Genomic DNA, 21,171 nt, shown 5'->3' on the forward strand with positions numbered 1-21,171 from the left:
CTGTTGGTGGGAACATAAATTAGTACAACTTCTATAAGAAATAAACGTAGACCTAGCATTTGATCTAGCAATCCCACTACTGGGTATCCACCCAAAAGAGAAGTCATTTTATAAAAAAGAAACCTGCACACAAATACTTACTGCAGTATAATTCACAATTGCAAAGGTATGGAATCAACCTAAACGTCTATCAATTGATGAGTGGATAAAGAAAATGTGGTATATGTATGTGTGTATTTGTCTCTCTGTGTGTGTGTGCGTGTGTGTGTGTGTATAAATCATAAAATACTACTTAGCCATGAAAAGGAATGAAATAATATCTTCTGCAGCAACTTAGATGGAACTGAAGACCATTATCCTAAGTACTGAGGGAATGGAAAAACAAACATATATGAGAGCTAAACAATAGGTACACATGGGCACAAAGAGATGTAAATTAGAAACCAAGAAGTGGGGAGGATGGAAGGGGGAGTGAGGTATAAAATTTACCTATTGGGTACAATGAACACTATTCTGGTGATGGGCACACTAAAAGCCCTGACTTCAGCATTATACAATGTATCCATGTAACAAAAACATTTGTACCCCCTTAATATTTTGAAATTAATTAATTAAGTAAAATAATGAAATAATTACAGTCTAAATTGTGACAACTATAAAATCTCAGAGTCAAGCCTTCCCATTGTAGGAGAAAAATACAAGGAAATAAAGGGATATTGAATTAGAATTATTTTACATTAGTGACCTGTTCTTATTCATTATTGATCTTGGCTATGAATTACTCATTATAATAAAGCAAAAACAGAATTTAAGGGATGTACTCAGAACCTTCTATACCCACACCTGGCAAACATTTTTAGATTTAGCAGTTACCCAATAGGATAATTATTGTAATTTGCTCGTGTGTTTTCTAAAGCAGAGTTTGGAATTTAATTCTACTTTTGAACTTTATGCATAATTAACTAAAACAAGTGAACTCAAGATACTAAACTTATGTAGGAAGATATTTAATGAGGGTCGTGCCTAGCATAATCTAGAACTCTTTTCAAACCTGTACAAAATAATGATCGCATTTGGTATATGCACTTCTAAGTTGAAAGTTAGGTTTTTCAAAAGCCAAAGAAAGCATTGTAACATATTCATATTTTTTCTACTACTACTTTAGACATTTTCCTTTTCATCTAACTGTAAAAATGCCAAGTACTATAGGAAACAAGCTATTAGAGATATACTAAGATAATGGGGTGTAAGTGTGTAGGGACACGTACGCGAAAGTCATTACAAAGATAGGGAAGATAGCTAGAACAAGGAAACTTTTCCCATTATAATTTTCCTTAGTACTATGGGCAAAATGTTGCTAAATTAATTCATGGCAGCTGAAATTCCCATTAGCCGATTAGGACAATGGTGTTTGTCTACAAATTCATTTCTTTATTTTTCCAGCAAAATGAAGGAAATGACTTATCAAAGTTCTAAAAGTTGACAGTGATGAAATTCTACTTCAGTGGGTTTATTATTTCTGTAACACACACGTACACACACATACACGCACACTTTATTCTGAAATTCTAGATGCTCAATGCAGTAATCATCAGACTGGCCTTATCTATTTTTGATAATTAGTTTGTATAGTGGCAAAAGCTTATCAAAACAATTTAATTGTTTGACTTTATTACAATAACTTTTCTAAAAAATGTCTTTATTGATTATTGTTTTAGCTACTATGGGGACAAGTCTACATATATGAATGTCTCTATATAAAAATGCATACTGTATATATAATATACATGCATGTGTACATATGTATATGTGTATGTGTGTGTGAATACATAGCATAATTTTGACATTTTACTGGCCCTAATCAAAATGTAATATTCATTAAAAGACAATATGGTGCACCATCTTAATACTAGTAGTATGTTCTAATTTGAAAAATATAAAAATTTTATAATGACTTTGAAATATAATATAAATGAGGAGACATAAGAAAATTATATTATCAGGCATGGTTTTACTAGTTTGGGTAAAAAAAAACTATGCCACTATAAAGCTCTGAAACTTAATCAACTGACAGAGTAAAATGCTTCAGTCATGCTACATTAACTGAAAATGTTTCCATACTAGAAAAAAACTGAATTCATTTGCTTCTTCCAAAGAGTATAAAGCCTTAAAGGAGCCACAAGTTTCATTATAGAGTTAGACTTTACAATGCAAACATGGATCATTAATTCATTCATTCATTAACAGTTACTGACAGAATGCCTACTACCTCACATTAAAAGATGATTTACATCAATACATCATACTGATATCCTGTTACCCAATACATCAGATCTCGCTTTCAATAAAACAAATTACAAGGCACACTGAAACACAGTCAAAAAAGATAAAACAAACATCAGAATCAGACTAGATATAACACAGATTTTGGAATTAACAGACAGTGAATTTAAAATAACTATAAGTAAGATGTTAAAGGCTTTAATGGAAAAAGTAGACAACACTCAAGAGCAGAGAGATAATGTAAGCAAAGAAATGAAAAGTCTAAGAAAAAAATTTTTAATGCTAGATATCAGAAATGAAGAATGCCTTTGATGAGCTCATCAGTAGACTGAACACACTAACAAAAGAATCAGTGATGACAGGATCAATAGAAACTTCACAAACTGAAATACAGAGAGAAAAAATGAATGAAACACACACACACACACACACAACCAAAATAGAACAACTATGAACTCTGAGACAATATCCAAAGGTGTAACTTACATGTAACTGAAATACTAGAAGGAGAAGAATGAAGCAGAAAAATATTTAATGTAATAATGGCCAATAATTTTTCAATATTAATGACAGACATCCAACTACAGATCCAGGAAGCTCAGAGAACACCAAAGATGATAAACACCAAAAAATCTACATCTATTCACATCATATTGAAATTGGAAAAATTAAAGACCCAGAGAAAATCTTGAAAGAATCCAGAGGAAAAATATACCCTACCCATAGAGGAACAAGGATAAGAATTATAGCTATTCCTTGGTTGGGTGCAGTGGCACATGCCTATAATCCCAGCACTTTGGGAGGCCAAGGCGGGAAGACTGCTTGAGCCAGGAGTTTGAGACCAGCATGGGCAACAAGACCCTGTCTCTACAAAAAATAATAATAAGAGAACATAGACGGGCATGGTGGCACATGTCTGTAATCCAGCACTTCGGGAGGCCAAGGCGGGAGGATCGCTTGAGGCCAGTTGTTCAAGACCTGGGCCTGGGCAAAAAGACCCCATCTCTAACAACAAAAAAGTTATAAAAGTTATTAGGTATGAAATGTCCGATTTCCTTAAGTACAAAATTTGACAGTTGATATCTCTGACATTTCACTTTGACACTTCTTGTTTTATTTTTATTGTGAGGGTACATCCACAGTCCTGCAAATGCATGCTTTGGCTTGTAATTATCTGTCAAATTTTTTAGAATAGTTTTTGTGAAGCCATGGATAAGTCAAAAATTCATGTTATTTTCAAACATTGGTTCCGTCGTGGAACCAATGCAGTGCAGACAGCTCAAAATATCAATGAAGTGTTTGGGAAGGATGTGGCTAATGCATGCACAGTAAATTGATGGTTTGAGAAGTTCCATTATGGTGATTTTAATCTTGAAAATGAGCCACGTGGGTGACCTGAGACCAAAGTGAATAGTGATGAACTGAAAGCTGTAATAGAAGCAAATCCATCTCAACCTATGCATGAATTAGCAGCAAGGTTTGACATTACTATTCTGATAATATTGGACCATTTGAAACAAATTGGCAAGGTAAAGAAGCAGGATATATGGGTTCTGCATGAATTAAATGAGCATCAGAAGAGAAATCGTCTCCAAGCTTGTCTTTTTTCTGCTGTCATGACATAAAGACAACTATTTATACACCATATTGCTATGTGAGATTACAAATGGATTCTTTTTGACAATCACAAGTGTTTGGCACAATGGTCGGATAAAGATGAAATGCTGAAACAGTCCAAAACTGAATATTCGTCAGAAACCTAATGGTGTCTGTTTGGTGGTCCAGAGTTGGTATTACCCACTACAGCTTCATGAAACCTGGTCAATTGATTACAGCGGAGGTGTGCTGCAACAAGTTGGACGAAATGATGAGGATGCTTGTGATTAAGCAGCTGAGATTGGTCAATAGAGACAGGATAATCCTCTTGCAAGACAACGCTTGACCACGTGTTGCACAAATGACGCTGCTCAAACTACAGAGGTTGGACTTGGATACTCTCTGTCATCCACCATATTCACCAGACCTTGCACCAACTGACTGTCACTTCTTGCAGGTTTTGGACCACTTCTTGCAAGGAAAAATATTCAATTCTCAACAAGCTGTGGAAAACACCTTTCATGATTTCATTGCCACTGGCTCTCCAGGCTTCTTCCCTGCTGGTATAAATAAGCTACCATTAAGGTGGCAAAACTGTCGACAGTTTAGGCACACATTTTGATTAATTGTACTGTTTCTTGTTTGAGATATAATAAACTACACTTTTGACTCAAAATTGGACATTTCATATTTAATGATCTAAATAATACTTCTTTTAAAAAAGGCTGGCAAGGTGGTGCACACATGTAGTTCCAGCAACTCGGGAGGCTGAGATGAGAATAGCTTGAGCCCAGGAGTTCAAAGTTGCAGTGAGCTATAATCACACCACTGCACTCCAGCCAGGCAACAGGACAAAACCCTGTCTCAAAAAAAAAAAAGGAAGTATAGCTGTTTCTCATCAGAGACCATGCAACTCCTGTATCCAATAAAAATATCCTTCAAAAGTTACAGAGAAATACTTTCTCAGACAAATCTAAACTGAGAGAATTCATTATCAGCAGACATATACAGCAAGAAATATTGTTAAAAGATCTTCAGGAAAAAGGAAAGCAATATAGGTCAGAAACTTGAGTCTACATAAAGACAGGAAGGAAATCATAAAGGTAATAAATATGCCAGTTACCCAGATTTGATCCTTACATATTGTATGCCTATATCAAAATATCACATGTAGTCCATAAATATGTACAACTATTACATATCCATAAAACTAAACATAAAAAATAAAGATATAAAGCTAAAATCTATTTTTCTTATTCATAACTGATATAAAAGATAACTATTTGTTTAAAGTAATAACAGTGACAATGTATTGGTGATTATAGTAAATGGATAAGTAAAATGAAGGACAGCAATGTCATAAGGGACAGGAACCAGAAAAACATTGTTACAAGGTACCTGTACTACACATGAGACAATACAGTGTTATTTAAAGGTGGACTTAGATTAGTTATAAATTTATATATGCACATTAAATATATTTTATATATAAAATTTTTATATTACAAACTCAAGAGCAGCCACTAAAATGTTTTAAAAGAAGTATTTAATGTAATTGATATGCTGAGAGGAGATAAAATGGAATCATATAAAATGCTCAGTTAAACCAAAAAAGGCAGAAAAAGAATGGAAAAAAGAAACAAAGTACAATAAATGGAAAACAATTACAAACATGTTGGATTTTAATTCAATTATATCAATGATCACCAACCAACTTTTTTAGCAAATTGTGCTGAAATAACTGGATATTCAGATGGAAGATGAACCTCAACCTGTACCTCATACCATAAATAAAAATTAATTCAAAATGGATCATAGATCTAAATATAAAAATTAAAAGTATAAAACTTTTAGAGGAAAATATAGGAGAATATCTTTACAATCTTGAAGTACATGAAGATTTCTTAGGACACAGAAAGTGCAAACCATAGAAGAAAAATTTTAAATTACGTGTCATCAAACTTTTAAAATTCTGCTTTTCATAAGACATCATTTAAGAAATGAACATTAAGCAACAGATGAGGAAAAAGCATTCTCTCTCTCTCTCTAGGCATACATATAGAGATAAACACTTTTACCCACAATACAACTGAACAAGAAGAAAACTTTTTAAAAATGGGAAAAGGATTTGAATAGACACTTCGAAGAAGATATATGAATGACAAATAAGCAAATGAAAAGATGCTCACTATCACTAACATCATTAATTAAACTAATACCATACTACTAGCAGTATAACACAAGAGAAAGGAAAGCACACATCCATACAAATACTTGTACATAGATGTTCACAGCAGTTCTATACATAATAGAAACTGAAAATGTGATATGTGATTGGAATACTATTCAGAAAAAAATGAACTATTAATACACACAACAACATGGATAAATATAAAAAACAGGCTGAGGGAAAGAACCAAGACACAAAAGGGTACCCACTGTGTAAGTCCACTTAAATTAAACTTTAGAAAAGATAAGTCTAATCTATAGTGATAGAAAGTAGATTCCTGGTTGTCTGGGGAAGGAGGGAAGAGATTAACTGTAAAGGGGAAAGGGGGACTTTTTCAGGTAATGGATAGGTTGCTATCTTGATTGTGGTGGTGGTTACATGGTTATACACATTTCAAAACTCATGGAACCGTACACAAAATGGGTGTATTTTTTACTCTGTGTAAATTGTACCTAAATAATGTTTTAAATGTACTCATGGGAAAGTGAACTATTCCAGATAATAAAATATTTCCTAACTCACTGCATAAGACTAACATTAAAACTCAACTCCTAACCAATCTTCCATAGAAGGTATTCTTAAGACAAAATACTTCCTAAAGCAAGACCAATATACCCCCACAGTTTTCAATAAAATTCTTAATATTTTAAAAAATTCTCTCAAAATCAGAGTTAAAGTTCACTCAATCACTATTAATTAATAAATGACTTAAGTCACACCTAAAAAATTTATGATCTTAGAATCTATTTTTTGTGAAAAAATCAGACAGATACAATAGCAGAGAGAGTAGCATAATGAACTGCCATAAACATGTTATGTTACTATTCTTGTTTTCTTTCTTTTTCTCCTTTCTTTTAAAAGCAAATCCTAGACATCCTGTCACTTTGGTCCCACATACTTCAACATATAGTTCTAAAAAAATGAGTATTTTAAAGACTTCATTTTAAGATTATTTGTTTTTGTGCAGTTTAGATAAATTAGATAACTTTCTCAATATTCTAGATATTTTGTTGAATTCTTGCCACCCCCATGACATCATAATTTTTACAACTTCTAAAACCAATGAGAACTATATAATTAATTTTAAAAATCTTTCAAAGAACATTCTTTCCTATAAGGTTTCATTAATAACCTTTGGTTTATAGCCCACATTAAACCTAGACATGTCATTTAAATATAGAATAAATGTCAATTTTTCATTTGACTAGAAAACTAATTTCTTGTTTTCACAAAAGGATGAAGAGAAATAAAAGTGGTCACTAAGACCTAGCCAAGGAAAATGTTATCCCATAGCTATTTAAAATGGATATTATATCCCTACACAAGTACACACTGGGTAAAAAATCATATTCTACACAATTTAAAGAAAGGTAAAAAATAGTCACATAATCTAGTGACTCATGAGGGACTCTTCTCTGAAATTTATGGTCAAATATTCTTCACTGTAATGAATACACTGATATCATCACATGACTTATTCATTCTAGTAAATGATAGAAGTTACTAAAAGTTCCATACACTTGGATCTGAAAAATATATTTGATATATTTACAGTGGCTACTGCTGTGGTTCAGGAAAAAGAGAAATCGCTGTATCTTAATGATGACATGAGTTATATCAGAGATGACTTGCTAAGTTCCTGAACGCTAAACTCTAACATCTTAACAGCAAATAAGGGATCCTCATCCGTGAAAAAGATATTCCCTAACTGACCAAATAATAATTTGACACACTGAAAAAGACAATATGCTAAACACATCCTGCCTATCTGCGTGGGGGAAGGTAGAGAGCAACACGGTATTCAACTGGACATGGGGAAAAAGCTAAATTTTTTTTGTCTGCAAATTAACATTTTGGAATGCAATCATTCTTTTGGCTCTCAATCTAAGGATGTGGTGGAATTTTTTTTCCATTTTTAACACACAATTTCAAACAAGAGTTAACGGAGAAATAAGGATACTCTAAGGGTGCTGTCCCCAACCCCAGGCTGCCGGATACCGGGGCCGCAGTCTGTTAGGAACCGGGGGTGCATCACTACCCAAGCTTCTACAAGCCCTCCCACCTCCCACCCTCCACCCTGCGTCCGCCTCCCTGGAAAAATTGTCTTCCATGAAACTTAGGAACTGGCTGCACAGCAGGAGGTGAGCAAACAGCAGTGAGCAAGCCAGGGAAGCTTCAGCAGCATTTACAGCTGCTCCCCATTGCTCGCATCACAGCCTGAGATCTCCCTTCCCAGCTCCAGCGCCCTCCAAGCCTGCCCCCATCCATGGAAAAATTGAATTGTTTTCCCTGAAAACGGTCCCTGGTGCCAAAAAGGTTGAGGACAGCTGCTCTAAGGTAGCTAACACTTGAAAGGTATGTTCTGTTCTTTTTCACAAAAATTTTTCTACATAAGATACAAACCATTCATCTTAGGAAGAATTTAAAGAATTTACCCATAAAGCCAACAACAACAACAACAACAAAAATCTACAAAGCCTGGGAAGTAGTCCAGTCAGAATCTTTATAAAAGAAAAAAAAAAGAGATAAACTCTCATCTCAGCTATTTAAGTACATAGAACAATAGGACTTGAAATGTATGCATTGACATTGATTAATTTGTGACTACATGAGATAATAGTGCTTTCACACATTATTCACCCACTGTATGTTACTTGTCCTAACTTTTCAATTAATTGAATCTAACAGAACCTATTAAATTCAAATTGGTTGCATAAGATTATGACAGTCATTAATGAGCCAGATTTTGAAGTGAATTAAAGATAAACTACTTAGTTAAGAGGGCTTTTTCCTTTTGTTCCCCTGCTGTTTACTGCAATGGAAACTAGAATGCCAGTATTTTTAAGACTTTATTAAAAGTGTAGTACTGACTTTCCCTGTGTCTGAATCAAGTCAGGTTTTAACTTGTTGTTTATTTGAATTTCCACTTAAATCAACACCAACTTGATAAAATTTGATTGCAATTTTAAAATACAACAGACTGACCCAATTTTACTCTCCACTTGAAAAGGAAAAAAAAAGCTCAACTAAAGATTTAACTAAAGATTTATCTCAAAAATTACCTCTGAGGCAAGTGTATAATAAATATTCATTTTTATTTGTTCTGTTTTCCTCATCCACTTTGCGAGCAAAAGAGCAGATTATAAAACTTAAATCATACAAATGTCAGGAGTTCTTACAAACAGGCTGCTTATTTTAGCTAGAAATGCTTGACTATCCTTTTTTAAGTTTTCTCATTTTCTCATTAGCAGATATAACTGGTCATTTGATAAATGTTAATAGTTTCTATTTTAGAGGAAAGGGGCTTTCCTGCTAGAAAAACCCAATCTTTTAGTGAATTGCAAGCTCTTTTGTTTAGTTTTTACCTTTACAAGAGCATCAGAATCACATTAGAAATTGACTAAGGACAAGTCATATTTCAGTCATGAGAAGACAAATGTTTGAAATAAGGAAAAATATTGTCAAAATTCTCTCCCTCTACTTGAATAAGCTTTTACATTTACTATTGCCTCTGTTTGAAATAAAGAAAGGGTTTTATTTCCATTGGGTTGGGGGGGGCATACGATAGTTTTTCCATTGACACAGATTCGTTTAATGGAAATACTAAAAACTTCAGGTCCTCCTAAAAAGAATTAAGGATGAGATCTCGCTATACTTAACAGTTTGTTTCAATGACATACAAATGCACCTGAAAATACAAGTTACATAGCAATGTCTGCACAAACTTTATGCCTGTAGAAAAGGTATGCTCACAGCTGTATGAAGAATAAAAACTAAAAGTACATTTTATGGTAGTGGTGTCAATGATTTTAAAATATATATATATATATATATGTTTATTACCATTTGAGGAAAATAAAGATTGTTTAAACAATTGGACTTTATGAGGAACCAAGTATTGAAGAGACTGAGCTAAAGCTAAAGCATTTCAAATGTAAATACCAAAACTTAAGTATAGTGCATTCACCACTGAGAATACTAGTCACTGAATCACAAAGATTTAACAAGTCCCCAGTTCTTAAGATGATTTATCCCAATACCCAAAATGATAACATCCTCTATTGAAATCAGACAAAAAGGCAGTAAAATATGGTTGAGCACAGGCTTTCCACACAGTAGTTACAAGTTGCTCAAGAGTGGAGTTCTAAAATTTATTTTGATTTTCTTAAACTCACTCACTTGTGACCAATCTCATGTGCAATGGTAAAAGCTGAACCCAGGCCAATGTCTTCATTAATGCTACAGCTCCTTTCAGGCTCACACATTCCAGCCACAGAGGCCAAGCCTGAATAAACAGAAAGAGACACAAAGGGTCAAGCCAAGGTGTTTCAGTCTTAAAAAGCCCATACTTATAAATGCCTGGATTCTTTTTAATAACCTCCGTGCACAGAAGGAGCAGTTGGCAAAAGGTTAACTTTCTAGTCATTTGCAAAATCACTGGGGGGAATTTCACTTTGCCGGCTAGACATTAATATTTTTTGAACTGCAGTCAGTGCTGGAAAATGTCTAGACTAGGGGTTAGATTTATAAATTTTACTTCTGGTAACTTGGGACCACCTAGTAACTTGAGCCAGAAGAGGGAATTCAAGAAAGCATTTCTATTTTAACATTCTTCAGGCTGTAGAAAGCAAAATATATCCACATTATTTTTCTAAAGAGATCTGTTTAAGTTTAGTGGGTTCATAAAAATATACAAGCAACTTTTTAGTTACCAAAAAAGGGGGGAATCCCAAATGATTTTTTAAATGACACTTTTATATAAATAAAATGATTCAAAAGAGAAAAAGATTGAACTGTTAAAAACGGGAGGTTTTTTGCATTATTTTTATCTTTTGAATTTAGTCCTAATAGTGATGCAACAATTTCTTTTAGTATTTTAATGGGAGGAAAGTCATTGACACATACAGTGTCATTTTTCCTCTCTCCTATCTCCCTTCAATGCATTAGAGTTTTACTAATAAATAACTATGGTGTTAATTCACTGATTCCAGTGAAATGTTATGTTACTCAAGGTATTCTCCCCTTGGGAATTTTAATATGTAAAACTTTAATATTTACTTTCAAATGAATATCAGGCTCTGTGGATTAGTACAGAACTTTAAAACAGTGCTTAAAAAAAGAATTTTTGTGCAAAAGAAAAAAATGTCATCTGTTATAAGGAAACAGATGCCAAATCATACTTAACACAGAGACAAAAAGTTATTTAGAAGAAGTTGAAGGAAAGGTAGGAAAAATACTTTTTATGTTAGTAGTCTACCATCATCACCCAAATATTGATGATGACTTTCCTACCAAAAGTAATTTCAATTCAATTCAATGAATATTTATTGAGCGCACTAAGAAATGTTCTGTGCTAGGTACAATTTCCTAGTTGCACTAATTTGGGATAATAAATGCTATTCAATCCATACTTTTACTGGCAAGAAATCTCTAGAAATTGTGTTTCTCTGTATTTTCTAATGTAAATATCAACATAATAACTACATTGGAACAGAGTTGAGGTTAATGCTAGATTTGCTAATAGACTGCTTTTCCTACTGTTTTATGTGAGAGCGGTAGGGGTTGGGGAGAGCATTGATTTCTATCTCACAGAGTTATAAATACTGGTGATACCCTTGTGCTGCCTTTCCATTCACTTAGAGGTCTTGGGACTTGAAAATGAGGACATAAAAAGAGGGACTAGTGGAACAGGATAACAATTTGCGGGGGGGGGGGGGAGCCTAATTAAAACTATTTAATGAATGTCACTTCCAGTCTCCACCAAGAGAAAGAGAGACATTATACATACACACACAGAGTGAGAATACAAAAGAAATTGCAGTACGTCATCTGAATTTAAGCTATTGAGTTCAATGTGGCCCATCACATGGGAAGAACAAAATCACTATGAACATAGTTTCTGTTTTGAGCTTTATGAAATGTGGGTTTTTTTATATTAAAAAAACCAGAATTACTAAGAATAATAGTTGTTAAATTGACATGTCTTATATTCCTCCCCACCCTCCAAAAAATATATATATATTTTTTAGAGATGGGGTCTTGCTGTGTTGCCCAGGCTGGAGTGCACAGTGGTGCAATCACAGCTCACTTCAACCTCAAACTCCTGGGCTCAAGCAATCCTCCGGCCTTGGCCTCCCAAAGTGCTGGGATTACAGACGTGAGCCACCATGCCCAGCCCCAAAATATATTATTCCATGGGTTAGCTTTTGGGTTTTTTGTTGTTGCTGTGTTGTTTTTTGGTATGTGCCATGTGGCTGAGAATTGAGGATTCTCAATGATTACTCAAGGTGTATTTACAAGCACAAATTTACCTCTGCTATCAGATATAAAATTGCTAGCTCTTCTAAAAATACAACTTAACAAAGAATATGTTTGGGAAACTACTACTTGTTGAAATATATAGGTAAATCTTAACTAAAATGAAAGAGTATTTTAAATTCTAATATATTTTCACAACCCCCACCATTTTCTATGTCCGTATAAAACTGAAGCTCTCAAAGTTCTTATGTGTGATTGTGTTAATAGGGGTTTGATTACTATTTGGGCCAATTAGATTTCCTCAGTTTGATGGCCACAGTTTGCATCCTTAAACCTACTTAGCTATGTTACAATTGGTCATCAGAGTTACTAAGTAAGAGAATATGCAGAAATCAGTGTAAAAACCAATATGAAAGTTACTAAAAGGACAACTCAAAAAGTCATAATCTGATCAATTCTGTACCGATAATATATTTTTCACAGATGGAGGTCAACACGTGTATATATATGCAGTTTATTCAGTTTTCACTACAAGAAGTAATATAAAAATATATAATCATTTATAATTTGAAAAATAATTTATATTGAGCTTAAAAATGTATTGATATGTACCCAACTATTAATCTATTGATTCTAGAAATTAGTAAACTGTCAAAGTTAGAACACAATATTTTGAAAAAAAATAAAAGAAGAAGTAGGATAGGAAAACACCTCAAATCTTTGGCAATAATGACGGCAAAAGTACTAGGCAGTGCTATTATTAATGTTACAATGAAAAGTATATCTCAATATAATAATCTACCCTCAAAAGCAGAGCAGAATATATATATATAAAAAAAGAGAATGATACATATATGTCTATACGTATACACATATATATATAAAATATATTTCCTCAAAATATACATACTAGAAAAGCACAAGTTCTAGCTTACATGGGTACATGCTTTGAGGCTTAGTGTCTATTGTATCTAAAATGTATTAAGCACTTAGTAAATACTTAGAGAATTTTAACAGCAAATACAGGGAATAAGTTAAACCATATAGACAATTTCTACATTATATAATAACACCTGTTAATTTTTATAGTATTTCTTAACAACACATCATTCATTGTATTTTTTCCTTAAATGATTTTAACAATATCCCTGTAACACAGGGAAGATATTACTCCTAATTCATAGATAAGAAAATTGAGGAACAAAAAGCTTAAGTAAACTGTAAAACACAATGCACCGAAACTGTCAAAGCCAGTTGTTAGCTTCCAGCTCAGGGACTCCTCCGTTGGATTATGTTGGCTCTGTCAACCTAAAACACTACAGGGTAAATCTTTTTGATGTGAGCTTTCTCAGCAAACAGAGCTCTTTCTGTGACTATGCTTTTTAACTAGCAAACTTCTCCACCATTAGTACTCGGTATTTGCTAATTGGGATTTCTTCTTTTGCCATAAATCCTGAGGAAAATGGGGTAAGAGAAGCCTGGGAAGGCAGGTAAAATTATCAAGAGAAATGTTTATCTCTGAAGAGTGTTTCTCACTGAACTCCCCAGGAAGGTGGGTAATACTTTTTCTCCTACATCTACTTTTATTTGATCTTCCCCAAAAGCTTATGAGGTCCATAGGAATCGATTTCATAACTTTTCTTTTACAGATAAGATAATTGAGACTTGTCATAAGGAAACTAGAGAATTGACTTTCAGCTGCTTACCGTCTGAGTCTGTAAATTCTCTCTGACACTGAAAAATTTATCATAAAGACCCTGTTCTTTAAAATAACCCTATTTGCTTAATAATTTAGTCTACTGGAGAGCTACCAGTTTTGCCCATTTGTATTTGCAGTTAACTTTCAATCAATACATACGAAATTGTGTTCTGTAACAAAAATGTAATTTTTAAAATTCTAGAATACTACAGAAATGCATTTTGAGGAGCACAAGAAATATAATCCTGTCCTCTCTTCACCTCTGGGTATAATATTTTACAAAACAGTCTTCCTTTTTTTGTTTGGGTACTGAAAACTTCCAATAATATCTTAACTTATGGAAATATACTCTTTATTATTCTTCTTGATGCCTCCCCTTTAAGTATACCCAGATTTTTTTTCCTTTTCTTTTCTATCCTGGGATTTAAAGATGCCGATTGCTTTTGTTTGCTCTCAAATTCCTTGGTATTTTTAGAAAATATATCACAAAGATAGAGTATATGAAAATGAGTGATAACTTTGATTTATAATTATTATTTGATGATTTTGAATCATCTTCTAAATTATTTTTAATCATCATACCAGTTGCCATGCTAATAAAATTTACATAATATTTATTATGGGAATAAATATTTGTTTCCTAGTAAATGACATATCCATGAATGTCAGGTTTAACAGTTTTTAGATGTACCAGAAAGGAAATGACCAAATTAATAATAAAGATTAAAGTCATTGGTCCAAAAAGACAATCTGAACTATCCTCCCTTTATAAGAAAACTTACCCAGTGTTCCACAGGGCTTATTTTTATAAGTGCAGATATCATATCTATGGAGGAGAGAAAAAAAGAGATGAAATTTGTAATCTGATCAAGTTTGTAAAATATTCATCACATTTCTTTCTTGGAGTTCTGGTTGTCAGACCACAATCAATGCAATTATGAGCAGCCAGCTGGATTGTCGGCATTTTCAACACTCTGGGGGACACGGCAGGCTGCACTATACTCACAGCCTCTGGCTGCAAGCCAATAGAACACCTGCCAGTAAGAAAAAAACATTAAAGTGGATTTTTGTAATCGTAAGTTCCATAAAACCATCTACTGTACTGTTTTGAAGCTAGAATAGCTTATCTGCAGATTGCTACTGCTTCTACAAAAAGCAAATGGGTAGAGATTATTTCCAATCTCTTTTGAACCTGCTGGAATATTTTTTGTTATAGCCACAGAGTGTATTTTACATTTTTGAGCTATAAGCACTATATGGAGTTGTTTTAACTCTAGTACAGGTTCTTGTTTTAAAAATATATATATAGTATAGTACAACAATGGGAATAAATTGATTATCACATATTTTTCCTGGCTGCATACCACCAATTTAGTGTGGTTAAGATATAAATATTTTTAAATGTTTTACAAACAGCTAAATCAATTTCTCAATAGAAAGCTTTCCTAATTTTAATTCTATATTATACTGAATTATAACTCAATACAAAAGATTGAGTCTACAAAGTAATGTTGTATATTTTTTAAATATTACAGGTAGAATGCTAAGTCAATATTGGTATAAACATTTTAAACATTTTTATAATGATATCTGTGTAAACTAATCTTTAAAACCAAAAGTGTTTAGAGTTTCTAAAGTGAGAATAAAAAATAAATTTAAAAGACCGAAAAATTTTATCTGCCTATGTTTTATGTTAGAAATGAAAAGTTTTTCAGTAAAAAGTAAAGTTTCACAAACTACAGGGAAATCCAAGTTGTAAATGTTCTCTTTTATTGTATATAAATAATGATTACTCAATATTAGTGGAGGGATTAGTCATTAGTCCCATTCTTATTTATCAATCCACAGATCAAAATGTATTTTCATGAAACAAATATTACACCCAGTTGTATCACTGTGCTGTTGAACTCATTAAAATCCCTGGAGATTCCTTCTGCCTATTTTTAGAATGTCAGACTCTTCATCCTGTTCATCTTACATTTGAGAAAAGGGACTTTCCTTTCCTCTTGCATAAGTTTCTCTTCTGACCATTCACATACTCATCCCCTCTCTTTCTTCCTTTGCAATTGGTAAGCCATGGGATTGCGATGTTTGGAACACTCTTGAATGTAAGATATAGAGAGGGTACTGGTGTACTCATCAAAGCACCAGAAAGCATATTCTGGGTATCACAGTCAATTTATCTTGTGATCATAGTGTGTTATGCCTATTATGTTAGGCATATATAGACAACCCATTCCAGCAGTCTTCAAGAAAATGTAAACAAAGACTTTTTATAGGTTTCTAGATACAGATGTTTTAATTAGAATCTATTTCCAAACCCTCAAGTTCCATATGTGCTCTTTCCTAAAAGTGATCTGCCTGAGAATGCACTTAAAATCCTCCAGTTTTCCTTTCCTCTTTCCCCTTTTACAATTGCCCTGTTTCTACATTACAAACAAGAAAGAATACCTACTACGCATCCCAAACCTTGTTTCAGTGCATTGTTCCCTAGCATAAATGTCCCCAGAACATAAAGCAAAGGGATAATTCAAGAAAGCTTTGCTCTTAGGGGATACATGGGCATGGTGGTTCACATATGTTATCCCAGTGCTTTGGGAGGCTGAGGCAGGAGGATTGCTTGAACCCAGGAGTTCAAGGCTGCACTGAGCTATGATCAGGCCACTGCATTCCAGCCTGGGCAACAGAGGAGACCCTATTTCTTAAAAAAAAAGAAAAAAGAAAAAACCTTAGGGGATAATCCGTTAGGAGCAAAGCAAGAAAAAGTTGAAGGGGAGGACGCTTCCTTATTTCATCCTGGCAAGGCTCTGTACCTTTCTGCCAGTCTGTCTGTTTATAAATCAATCTATTAACATATAGGTATCTCACAGTTAGAATTCAGAAGTGGGATGGCTGTCACGGAGTGTTCATTTAATCTAAAAAATGAAGTCAAACTTGTCATTGACAGTAAGTCTAACTTAGGTAAGTAGTTTGTCGATAAGGACTGATTTAGACAATTAGATTATATGGTGAACATTTTTCATGATTAAATGAGCTAAAAATGCAGTTACAAAATAAAATTCATGAAAGCATATACACAATATATAATGTGTTAACTATGGTCTCTGCAGCTACTTAAAATTGTGATAAAAAGTACTGTGTATCATTTTTCAAAATTCATTTAGGAGGTACATTAAGCAAAAAGATTGAACACCACAGACAAATACAGCTTTTATTTCCAATTCATGGCAGTCCTTTCTCATCTTATTTTGCCTACATCTTTTATGTTATACTCATGATGAATATTATTTAATTCTATTACAATTGTCCTAAATAATTGCACAAAGGCTAAATCCATCAACCAATAGTATAAGCTAAAGCATCTTAGACAAAGATAATTCTATTTGCATTTTTTCATCTTTCTCAAATCCTCTAATATATCCACAGAATTCTCTATAACATATTCTATAGGAAAAAGACACTATTTCCTCATGGCTTTTGCATTCTTGTCACATTGTATCTATCTCTGTTCTATATTCATGGAGAACAGTTATCACCATGCATTATCTTTAATACTAAGTACTGAAAAGCAATGTTTGTACATTCATTCTTTCATACATGGATTTGCTGAGCACTTATCATATGCCCAGGTATAGTGCCATATATTTGGAATCTAAAGATGAATAAGTAAGTTTTGGTCTGTTTGGGGAAAAGTACAAGAAGATACGCTACAAAATAACATGGAAAGAAGATTAAATGAAATAAATGCAAAAATAGTTAAATTTACACAATACAACCAGTATTTGTTAGCTATCATAATGATTATTGTCACAATCAAGTTATATACAAAGTGGCCAGGCGCGGTGGCTCACGCCTGTAATTCTAGCACTCTGGGAGGCTGAGGCGGGTGGATTGCTCGAGGTCAGTTCAAGACCAGCCTGAGCAACAGCGAGACCCCATCTCTACTAAAAATAGAAAGAAATTATATGGCCAACTAAAAATCTATATAGAAAAAATTAGTGGCGCATGCCTGTAGTCCCAGCTACTCGGGAGCCTGAGGCAGTAGGATCGCTTAAGCCGAGGAGTCTGAGGTTGCTGAGAGCTAGGCTGACGCCACAGCACTCATTCTAGCCTGGGCAACAAAGCGAGACTCTGTCTCAAAAAAAAAAAAAAAAGTTATATACAAAGTATTATAGAAATACAGAGGAAGGATTAATTCCACAGGAAAAACTAGGAAACAGGTTCACATAAGACATAACATCTGAATCAAGTCTTAAAGATTTAGCCAGATAAAAAAGAAAAGTAAAGACATTCCAGGCACAGAACAGAATATTCAAAAGAACAGAGTCTGGAAAGGGTATAGGATATCCAAAGAACTATGAGAAATTCAGAGAGGATGAAACATTAAACATACAGAATGAAATATCAGAAAATAAATTGGGAGAGGGCACAGATTATTCAGTATTTTGAACACCAAACCAAATTTGTTTTTTCATATAGACAAAAGCAACTTGGAAAGTTTCCTATTAGTTTGCATAATAAGAAAGTTTTTTAAAAAGTATGTTTATGTGAATATATATTTATTTGAGATTGAGTTTATATATAGATATAAATATGAGAAGATAACAGTGGGCATCTGAGGGAGAGAAGGGAGAATATTATGATTTGTATTATATATCTTTCTGTATAACCAATATTTAATCAGAAAGTGTTTCAGCTATTCCTGTCTCTGGTGACCAACACAAGAGATATTTGAAAATCAGCTTAATGAATGTCTAATGAATGTTAAAAATGTGTTTGTTATTGAAGAAAAAAATTAGTGATGTTACAAATCTGTAGATGGGCCAAAATATTTCAAAGGCACTGCTTCACTTTGCATGAACACTTAAAAAAACCAGGAAGCATCGCTAGCTGTACACTTCAGTAACACATCTGAGATTTGTCCTGTGTGTACACTCATTGGTTTGGAACATTATGATGCCTGATGACAAATGTAAGGATGGCAAAATTCTGTTCCAAAAAATATTTTCATGTATATATTGAGAGCACTTTTCATGTAAAGTGTTGTCAGAGCACCGAAATAATAGAGACCTGGGATTTCATAAAGCTTATAAAATGAGGAGTACGAATTATTTTGTGCCTTTTTGTTTATTTAAAAAATATTTGTATTGAATGATGGAATTTGATCTATTAATAAAACTTTCCTTCATAATAACTGGTAACAACCCTCATTCATGAAATCCTAAGAGTTTGGGTAACCACATTAGCTTAAGTCAGTTTACAAGAATAAAAATTTCTGATTGATGGAAAGAAGATATGATAGGATAGTAAGAAAAATAATTTATCTATGATGATACCTACTTCCAATAGAGTTATCTTCTTTAAGCTATTCCTATAATTGTCTTCTCTGAATGTGTATCATGGAATAGTAGAAACAGACTGCGAGCAAAAGAAAGACTTCAGTCATGGGTTAAAAATTTTATACCATATTATCCATGAATTACATAATATAGAATCAAGTTGTATTTATATTATAAATTGGAAATGATAATTCCAAAAAACTAAAGTTTCTATTCAGTGTAAACTTCCTCAACTATACTGAATTTCCTTGTCAATATAAAAGTGATGAATGTAAATATTTTTCCATACTTTGATTGTGTATGCTTGCTCAATATGTTACCCACACATAAAAAAAAAGGTCTGGCATAAGTGTAAGGTAATCATTTGAGACATTTTTAAAAATTTTAAATTTCTTTAATTCTATTATTTGCAAATTTTATAAGTTTCCATTCTGTCATATTTTACCTTTTTAATTTTTTGTGGGTTATTTTTTATTCTGTCCCTTATCTTATTCCTATTTTTCTTCTTTCTTGTGTATAAATTCCTGATTCTTTCCTTTCCTACAAACTATTCTTTTTCTTATCAGCCCCATATTTCTACAAATGTAAAGAATCTTGAGAAGTCATCTAATGCAAGCTGTTTTACACATAAACCATTATTTCTCAAATTAGGCCAAGTATGCAACAGCTTATTTCAGTTCCTTGGTATCTCTCAGTCTTTTTCTATCTTACCATTAAATATCATTTTCAACTTCATGCCATAATTTTCCTCATAAACTTCACACCTTCCCCTTTCTTTCTCTTGACTTTCTCATGTTTACCTTGTATCATATTTACTGTATATCCCCCATCAACTCTTCTCTGCCATACTGTAGGTTTGCCTTATTTTCCTCCATACCTGAGCCACTTCAGGAAAAAAATACAAAGAAACACAATGCAAGGAGTCTTGCTTTACCTCAAAGATATAATCAATGTGCTTTTAGGACTTGTCTTGCTGCTGTACAAACTTAAAAAAAGAGAGACTGAGGAAAATAAGTTTCCATTCCCTCTCAGCACTCTTTACGCAAATCAGTCACTACTAAATCTTGACCAACCCAGATGTGACAGGGACCCTTAAACACAGGCCTGTGATCTAAACTTCAAACTAGGCTAAGAAGTAACATTGGAATCTTAAGAAGACAGAGAATAGCTGAAATATAATTAGAAAAGTTCTCTGGATTCTGAATTTGGACAGAAAAACAGCACCTTATCACTGTAGTACTCTTTTTGTTTTCTTTTCCTAAAACGATAATGAAGGTTCAGGGCAGATGAAAAAGAATTAAGAAACACGATCTTAGAGAATCTACATAAAGCCTGGTACTTACAGGAAATCAGAGTTCCACTTTTGGATAAGTAGATAAATGTGTATTTTGTCATTCCCTTACCCTAAATTCATAATGAGGTTGGATTGATTGAGCAAGATCAAAATCAGAGAATTTAGTTGAGACTGTAACATAGGTTAATTTTTCTGCTACAGCTACTTTCAATTCATTAATCTTCTAATCACTTTTGGCTAGGCATGGTGTCTTTGTCCATTTCTGTGTTGCTATAAAGGAATACCTGAGGCTAGGTAATTTATTTAAAAAAAGAGGTTTATTTGACTTATTGTTCTGCAGGCTGTACAAGACACATGGTGCCAGTAACTGCTTCTGGTGAGGACTTCAGGCTGCTTCCACTCATAGTGGAAAGGGAGCCAGGGTGCAGAGTCACATGGCAAGAGTGGAAGCAAGAGAAAAGGAAGAGGTGCC

At 33.4% G+C, this 21,171-nt stretch overlaps 1 protein-coding gene across 1 annotated transcript in view; it reads right to left on the bottom strand.

The window, feature by feature from the left end:
• ADAMTS6 (ADAM metallopeptidase with thrombospondin type 1 motif 6) overlaps positions 1-21,171 on the bottom strand; it is a 263,647-nt gene that overhangs the window by 129,928 nt on the left and 112,548 nt on the right. The window contains exons 7-8 of the mRNA XM_045566295.1: positions 14,849-14,892; positions 10,289-10,394 (exon numbers count right to left, since the gene is read on the bottom strand). Of these exons, the coding sequence (XP_045422251.1) occupies positions 10,289-10,394; positions 14,849-14,892 (150 nt within the window). The remainder of the gene's footprint in view (positions 1-10,288; positions 10,395-14,848; positions 14,893-21,171) is intronic.

This window comes from Lemur catta, chromosome 12 (genome assembly GCF_020740605.2).
Source record: "Lemur catta isolate mLemCat1 chromosome 12, mLemCat1.pri, whole genome shotgun sequence".
NCBI classification, from domain to species: domain Eukaryota; kingdom Metazoa; phylum Chordata; class Mammalia; order Primates; family Lemuridae; genus Lemur; species Lemur catta.